Genomic DNA, 8,916 nt, shown 5'->3' with positions numbered 1-8,916 from the left:
TGAGGTGCATTCTCACTTTGACCCCATGAGTCAGAGAGGTAGGGCCCTGGTTGTAAGGAGATGGCAGCAGGTCAGTGAGGGTGATTTCCAGGTTGTGGGAAGAGTCTGGGTGCGGAGTCTGATTATCGTGGGGACTGTTCTCACTGTAACAGCAAGAGCACTCAGGTATCTTCGCTGTTGTCAGCCCTAGGCGGTCTGCGTGTCCCCAGAGTGAAGTGTTGGGCAGAAGTGCTTCCTTATTTCCTCCTCGCTAGTATTGTGAAAATTCCTAGTGTCAATTTCAGAACAGCAGAGGGGAGTGGGGCTCTGTGTCTTATCAACAATTTTTATGATGCTCATGAATGTAAACAGAGAGGATGCAACCCCTGTCAAAGGTGCCCCCACTGTGAGCCCCTGCTGTCACCTCAGTAAGCCCCAAAATGGGCTGTCATGCTGTAGTCTAATACTCTAACTTCCTCCATTCCAAGGAGACAAAGTGACCAGGAGAACAGGAGTCCTGTGGGTTCCTAGAGCAGTTGTTTCACAGAAACCTGCAGAAGGGGCCCTGGTTAAAGCCAAGATGGTTGCTCTCCACTGAAAGTATTGACGTGATGTCACTCTCTCCCATTCAGGTGCCAACCTTGCCAGCTTTCCTGCCCACAGTCCTACCTGCTGTCACAGGCCACAGCCATCATGACTTGGGGTCAGAAGAGTAAGCTCCATGCCCGTGAGAAATGCCGAGAGACCCATGTCAGCCCCAGGATCTCAAGGGTCTAGGGTGTTAGGCCACTGCAGAGAAGAAAGACAAGTCTCACTCTTCCTCTTCCCTTGTTTGTCGGGGTACTCACCACAGGTCTCCTGATGCCTCCATTCTGCAATAGTCTCAGGGAGCTTCACCCACTGACTCTCCTGATGTAGCTGCCAAGGGTCAAGATGAGAAAAGTGCAAGTACTTCCCAGGAAGCAGCCTTCATTCAGAGCACATACTGAGATTCTCTGGACAGGAAGTTGAGCATGTTGGTGCAATTCCTGCTGGAGAAGAAAGAGTCCATTGTGAAGGCCAATTTGCTGAAGCTTGTCAGCAGAAAGTACAAGCAGCACTTCCCTGAGATCCTCAGGAGAACCTTTGGTCTTTGGTGTTGAATTGAAAGAAATGGAATGCGGTGGTGACTCCTACACTCCTTTTCAGCAACCTGGACCTCTCCAGTGAAGGAAGTCTGAGTGGTGATAAGTGGCTGCCGAAGACAGGTCTCCTGATGTAGCTCCTGGGTGTGATCTTCATGAAAGGAAAACATGCCACTGAAGAGGAGGTCTGGAATTTCCTGAATGTGGTGAGGATCTATGCTGGGAGGAGGCACTTAATCTTCAGGGAGCCCCAGAAGTTTGTCACAGAAGATGTGATGCAAGAAGAGTACCTGGAGTACTGGCAGGTGCACTACAGTGATCCTCTGTACTATGAGTTCTTGTGGGGTCCACGAGCCCATGCTGAAACCACCAGTTTTGGCTAAGATCAATGACACTCTCCCCATTTCCTTTCCAAATCTGTATGAAGAGGCTTTGACAATGAGGTAGAGAGAGCAATGAGCCTGAGAGCTGCACGCAGAGCTGGCACTGTTCCCTTGGCCAGGGCACTTTATGGGGTCACTTTCTACAGATCCTCCCACTTCTAGGGAGGTCTGAAGTAGAAGTTTCACTTTATGTTAGAAGAGAGTAGTGAGCCATTTAAGTAGTGCAGTATAGTAGAGGCTGGAGGGAACAAGATGTGTATCTTTCCTTTGTCCTGTTATATATGAGTAACTTGTAGATTTATCTTTTGCTTTCATTATTACTTTAAAAATGTTCTTTCTTTTAAGTGAAGATTTAAATTGTTTCACAGTCTAAGTTTCTTAATGTCATAGATCACACATTTATTTCTATTTGTCAGGTTTAAGACTAAAAGTTTTGTTATTTTAAGACAAATTGAAAGATCTTAAACATTTTATTTTTAGTACAGAATAAGGTAACGTGGCTTTGGAATAGGGATTTTCACGGAAATGTGAAAGAACCCCACAGCAAAATAGTTGAGATTGCAGAATAGTGAAACAAAAGTAGAGTAGTTCATTTGTGGTGTTTCCTAGTCTTTTTGCTCTTGCTTGTAATATTAAATTATATAAACCTGTATTTGCTTTGCTTATTGAAACTGCATGAGAAAATAAAATAATAAATTAGACTTATTGCTTACTGTTTTCATTATTTTTTAATTATTGTTTCCCAACCAGTAATCGAGTGCCTGCTGTTTGGAAGGTTCCCTGATAGTACTGGTGATGGTAAGCAAAAGGAGATCCAACTTCTGCCTGTAGAATTTTAGAGTCAAGCAGCAACTAACATATAAGGAAGATGATGAGATATCATCTAAGACACAAATGACAAGTAAAAAGAGGGGATAAGGAAGAGATTTCACATTAATGAAGGCAAATGTAAATTATCTGATGAAGGCAGTTCAGAGTCTTAGAAAACTGCAATTCTCTCCATGGGAGTTAAAGTGAAGCTGCAGGTTGGGCTAGATGAGGCTGTGGGAGTCGTGAGCATGGGCCAGGCCCTCAGATGGTGCCTCTCAGAGTTGAGAGGCTGTCCCTGAAAAGGGAAGCAAGTCTTAAAAGTTATTTTGACATTGTAGGTATACCAGAAAGAAATCCCCAACTGGGATAGGAAGGCAAAGAGACCTGTGCAGGTGCCCCAGTTCACAAACTGTGTCTTCTGAGCACATGATGTCCAGGGAGTATCTGAGCAACATGAGTGATACTCCCTTTACACAAAATGCCAAGAAACCACTGAACCATCACCCCTATCATAGACTGGGAGAGCCAGAGTCTGCTCCATTAAAAAGACATTTGAATTAGGTTACTTTGAGTGTAATTTGTCAAACTCTAAGGGAGGGTTTGGTTTTTGGTGGTGATGAAGTGAATGAAAATAGGGGCGGTTTGGATGGAAAAGTGACCTGGGAAGTTTTTGTTCCCTAACACAGAATAAGAACTTTGAGTTGCCTCCAGCTGAAGATGACAACTCCACAGCCAAATAACAGATGCTTTAATGAGGAAACACTACTCAGTTTTACTGGCTTGGCAGCATTTCAGCAGATGCGGATTTCTATGTTATTTGGAGTAATCTCGAATATATTCTGGAAATAAAATTCTGTAAGGGAAGATTGTCATCATTTTGGGTCAAACTAAGTTTAGTAATAATTACCATTCATTAAACATCCAAAGTTTACCTAACACTGTGTCAGGCGATTTACACAGAAATATATATATATATATATATATATATATATATATATTATATATATATATATATATATTATATATATATATATATATATATATATACACACACACATACACACACACATATATATACACACCTAAATACTATAAGATGGTGTTTATCGAATTGACTTTGCAGGTTAAAAGCTTGCAATTTTCTCAAGTTCACAAGACTGGCAAGCGATAGAACTAGACTAGACCCTGGCTCTGAATTTCTCTAGAGTCCACAACTGCCCTACTTCTTCCAGCCTGAAGCAGACCTTGTGTTACTTATTTTCTAGTCACTACTTCAAAATATATCTCAGGTGATACAAAGCAAGACTTCAAACCCCAAATACTGTTTTGGAATACACAGCCCAAGGAATAAGCAATAAAAATACCAAAATAAATCCAAGTTGTGAATAAAGAAAGATATTTGTTGACAATATCATTATCTGCAAAGTCAGTGTCAGAAACCTCAAAAGACTAGGGACTCACAAAATCATTTGGCTCAGCCTCTTCGCTGTAGCAAGTGGATATATTTGAACAGAAGTTACATAAGGAGCTAAGGCTGCCTAGTGACAGGAAGGTATGTATAAACAATGGTTTTCTTTCTTTTTTTTTTTTTTCTTTCTCTGAAAGCTCACCTGTCCAAGGCTTTCTGCTTTGTGCTTCAGATTTCCCATCTCACATCATCCTTAGGACACATCCTATTCTCTGCAACATTTGCAGAGGGAAAACTAATGAAGAGTTTGGAATGACATGGCATTTCTCCAGAAGCCTCTCATAGAAAGTTTAGAAACCAAGATGAAGACTGATGAATGAGAACTAAAGAAACAAACACTCCATAGTAAATGGAGTAACAGAGATCAGACTGTGTCTACTTTTAGACCTGGAAGACTGAAGCAGGGCTGTTAGGCTACTTCTCACTTACTGTTCAGTGTTCTCGGGAACATAAGATCCTTAGTCTACATGAGTGACTTAAAGTTGAAAGAAGAAACTCAAGGCCTGCAAAGAGTCAAGGTGAGGACCCTGAGTGAGGACTGAGGACAGACCTCTATCCTCCACAGAGATAGCCCCAAGGAACCTGAATATTGATGTCATCCCTGGGAGGGCACAGACAGGTGGCATTTCCTGTTTTCATTCTGGGACCTCAAGGAGTGGGAACCTTGTTCTAAGGTTTTGAGACTTAGACAGTAGAGGCAGATGTTCCATGCCCTGCCAGGAATCAAATGCAAAATCATGAGTGATGACTGAGGGGACCACAGACCCTATAATAGGGAGGTGGCACAGAACCTCCCCCTGCCATCAACCCTGGATGGCCTTGGGCAGGGCTGTCAGGCTGACTTCTGCAAAAAGAGTTCAGACATATGAGGGCTTAGTCTGAGGGTAGGGTCCTCAAGTCAACAAAAAGAGTCCAAGGCCCTGCCATGAATCAAGGTGATGGTCCCTAGTGAGGACTTAGGAAACCCTCTACCCTCAGAACTAAGAGAACCACACAGAGCCCCACCCTTACTGGCAGCCCTGGAATACATGGGCATTGCTGACATGATGTAACATACTTCCTCGTATGATGTCACAAGGAAGGAAGGAAGTTGGTCTGATTGTGAATTAAGGTCAGCAGTTAGAGGATTTCCAGGTTTCTCCAGAGGCCACAGTGAATATGCTAATAACTGAGGGCACCACATACACTATGAGTGGGAACACCACAGAATTCAACTGTTACTCTCAGCCTTGGGACAACGAGGACAGGTAAGAACAAATGAGAACATATGAGAAGACTCTCACATTCCTCATAGGGCATGTTCCAGGGTCGTTTTCTCTTTAGTATGAGGGGATAGGCCTTAGGACAAGGGAAGGAGAAGTTCCAGACCATACCAGGGGTCAAAGCAAGTGCTAAAGGAACCATCTACCACTAAATAGAAGAGTTAAAAAAGAATCTGGCCCTACACTGGTTTCAGTGCTTGAAGGGCCAGGGCAGGGTTGTGAAGTTGAAGCTCTCTACCATCTCTTTATGTCAGGTCTATGGGAGGTGAGATCCTTAGTCTGAAGGTGCAGTAGTCACCATTCAAATGAAGGAAGTTGGGCTCCTAGGCCCTATATGCCAATGTAAGGACCCAAGGGTGGACTGAGGATCCCAGAAAGGCCAGGATGGAAAATTACCTACTCAACAGTCAGCACTGTGGGCACATAAACAGCAGTGATAAGCTGAGGACCCCCTTCATATCCTTCTTTTGGGTCCCAGGGAGGTTTGTGATATAACTTCAGAGGAAATGGTTCTCATGACCTGCCACCAGTTGGCATGATTGTCTTGAATGTGAAGTCAAAGGACCCCTCAACTTAGAAGACTGGCAGCCACTATGTCACCTTAGTATGCCTGAGGCAGGGCTACCAGGCTAAAGCCTATGGTTCAGCCTAACCTCCTCCAAAGGTTTCCCAAGGGGGGCACATTGATCAGGATAACAGAATCTCAGTGTGTTCCTAGAGCAGTTCCTTCATGGAAAACTGCAAATGTTGTTTTTATTATAACCACTGTAGAATTTCCACGTTGAAGGTGCACAGACCCTCTCAACCTTCCTCCTCCAGTAGACTCTCTTGACCTGTTCTCCTACTCATTCTCCTGCCTGCTATCCTTTATCAGAGTCAACATGTCTCAGGATCAGAACAGTAAGCCTCACATTTGTGAGAAACACTACCAGATCCAAGATGACTCTCAGGTTCAGAGTGGAGCTCAGGTCAGTGAAGAAGTGGAAGACGAGCCCCTCCCCACTTCCTCTCCTGTTCTTGGGGATATTCCCCAGAGCTCATCTGCTGCTGAGTCAAGTGGCACTTCTTAGGAGCCTTGCGAATCCAGTACCATGACTTCTGCAGGTGTTTTTAACACAGGATCTGACGAAGGGGCTAACAGTAGAGATGAGGAGTACTCATGTTCCTTAGAGGTCTCCCCCTTCACTGAGAGTTCATGCAGCAATTTCATAAATATAAAGGTGGGTTTGTTGGAGCAGTTCCTGCTCTACAAGTTCGAAATGAAACAGTGTATTTTGAAGGAAGATATGCTGAAGATTGTCAACCCAAGATACCAAAACCAATTTGCTGAGATTCTCAGAAGAGCTTCTGAACACATTGAGGTTGTCTTTGCAGTTGACTTGAAGGAAGTCCACCCAACTTGTTACTTATATGACCCTGTCAGTAAGCTGAAACTCCCCAACAATGGGAGGATTCATGCTGGCAAAAGGTTACCCAAGACTGGTCTCCTCATGACTCTCCTGGTTGTGATCTTCCTGAAAGGCAACTGTGCCAATGAGGAAGATATCTGGAAATTTCTGGATATGATGCAAATATATGATGGGAAGAAGCACTACATCTATGGAGAGCCCAGGAAGCTCATCACTCAGGATTTCGTGAGGCTAAAGTACCTGGAGTACCACTGGGTGCCCTGCAGTTATCCTGCATGCTATAAATTCCTTTGTGATCCAAGAGCCTACACCAAAACCAGCAAGATGAGAGTCCTAAAATATTTGGCCAAGGTCAATGATATTGCTCCAGGTGCCTTCTCATCACAATATGAAGAGACTTTGTAAGATGAGAAAGAGAGCCCAAGCCAGAGATGCAGCTGAGACTGGCACTACTGCAGTGGCCAAGACTGTCTCAGGGCCAAGTTCAGCAGCTTCTCTCAATTCTATTGAAGTCTGAAGCTTTTTTCATCCAGTCAAGCAAATATAACATCACCAAAAGGCATTTTTTTTGGAAATACCAAAGAACCCCCAGTAAAATAATTGAGATAGTGAAATAGAAAAAAATAATAAAACATTATCTTGGTTTTCTTCATTTCTTTCAGTCTTTTGTTTTGTAAAATTAAATCATTTATCCCTTGATATGTTTAGCTTAACAATATAGGAGAAATTAAATTTAATAAGTTAGATCTCTTGCTGTCTCTTATATTCCCCAAACATCATTTGAGTATCTGCTTTTTGGAAGGCTCTGTAACAGTACTGGAGCTGCTCAGATAAAGGCCCAGCTTCTGCCCATAGAATCTTTGAGGTTAAAAGCTGCAGTCATATAAAGTAAATGTTGAGTCACCCTCTATGACTTATAGGAAAGCAGAAAGGATGGATGAGAAGGGGCATTCCAGTTGAGAGCAGTAAAGCATAAATTTCATGAGGCAAGGCAGTTTGAGTTTTAGGAAACTGAAAGTCAATGTGTTGTAACTTTTAAATTAGCTGCGTGGGGGTGCTAGATGAGGCTATGAAACTGGTAAGCAGAGGTGAGAACCCTCAGATGATGCATCTCAAAGTTGAGAGAGAAAACCCTTTAATGGAAAACTGAACTGTAGTGTAAAGCCCCAAATTAAGGCCTAATACTATATACTGCTGGGCAGGCTAAGAGCTCCCCTTCCAATGCCGCTTGTCTAAGACAGAGTCCCATAGCTGTAGTGTATCCCTTGTCTTTTTTCCTATCTATTGGAAGTGGGGCTCAGGCAAAACCTGTTTCCTCTTTGTTATTTTGGCCTGGTGATAGTGGGGCTGAGGGATAAGGAGGCAGTAAGGTAGATGACGGTTCCTCTTCCCTCCCCTTTTTAGGCTCTTCTGTGTATAACGGGACAAAAGCCGCCCTAACTAAAGCCCATAATGTTAAAGATGTTACTGGGACCCGTTGCACTTACACATGATATTGTTTAAGATTTCTCCCCACTTGTTCCCAGAGCTCTACGTCTAGCATACCTTCTTCTGGGAACCATGGGTTATGAGATACAACAGTTTGCATTAGGTCCCTTAATTGAGCCTGTGAAACTGAGGCTCCACTAGCTTTAAGCAGCTGATTCAATACTTTTATATACTGTTTCTGTTGAGCTGATAACTGTTGTCCCATGATGAAACCCTAGCCTGAACAATTCCCTCAAACTTGGAAACCCTGAGCAGGCACCGATGACTTATTGATTTACTGACTTACTGACTGCACAGTCTCCTTACCTTCGTTTTGGAGGGTTCCTTCATGATTTGTTGCAGCATTCCTCTCACAGGGCACCATCTGCTGGGGTCTGACCGGCAGACCCTGACCAAATGACGGATGAAAGAAGGCACTCAGACACAGATACCTGGTGAAAGAGTGGGCTAGGGGACTGGCCACACACAGACCCCAAGGAGGGTGCTGTAAAGAGTCAGCAGCTGGCCGGGCGCGGTGGCTCAAGCCTGTAATCCCAGCACTTTGGGAGGCCGAGACGGGCGGATCACGAGGTCAGGAGATCGAGACCATCCTGGCTAACACGGTGAAACCCCGTCTCTACTAAAAATACAAAAACTAGCCGGGCGAAGTGGCGGGCGCCTGTAGTCCCAGCTACTCGGGAGGCTGAGGCAGGAGAATGGCGTAAACTCGGGAGGCGGAGCTTGCAGTGAGCTGAGATCTGGCCACTGCACTCCAGTCCCGGCGACAGAGCGAGACTCCGCCTCAAAAAAAAAAAAAAAAAAAGAGTCAGCAGCTGAGGCCCTGATAAGTTGGTGCTGTGGGCATTTATTCAGCACAGATTTAATGAAAAAGGTTTTGAGACAACACACTTGTGGATAATTAACATGGTCGCCCCTCTGGAGAGAGCAGTCCTGCGCATGGATGATTAAAGGCCAGGTTCTGAGGCCTAAGTAACTAACTTATCTAGATCAGTT

General features: G+C 44.0%; 1 protein-coding gene across 1 annotated transcript; it reads left to right on the top strand.

The window, feature by feature from the left end:
- Nucleotides 1-4,981: 4,981 nt before the first annotated feature.
- Nucleotides 4,982-7,080, top strand: MAGEB5 (MAGE family member B5). Its single transcript, XM_010356713.2, has 2 exons — nucleotides 4,982-5,011; nucleotides 5,901-7,080. The coding sequence occupies exon 2, from the start codon at nucleotides 6,118-6,120 to the stop codon at nucleotides 6,838-6,840; it is 723 nt and encodes a 240-aa protein (XP_010355015.2). The 5' UTR covers nucleotides 4,982-5,011; nucleotides 5,901-6,117; the 3' UTR covers nucleotides 6,841-7,080.
- Nucleotides 7,081-8,916: the final 1,836 nt, after the last annotated feature.

Source organism: Rhinopithecus roxellana, chromosome 7 (assembly GCF_007565055.1).
Source record: "Rhinopithecus roxellana isolate Shanxi Qingling chromosome 7, ASM756505v1, whole genome shotgun sequence".
NCBI classification, from domain to species: Eukaryota; Metazoa; Chordata; class Mammalia; order Primates; family Cercopithecidae; genus Rhinopithecus; species Rhinopithecus roxellana.
The sequence above is the reverse complement of the archived record's forward strand: the minus strand, read 5'-3'. Positions and strand labels throughout refer to the sequence as shown.

Excerpts from the sequence above, each read along its gene's own strand:
- MAGEB5 (XM_010356713.2), top strand. The coding sequence starts at position 6,118 with ATGACTTCTGCAGGTGTTTTTAACACAGGATCTGACGAAGGGGCTAAC.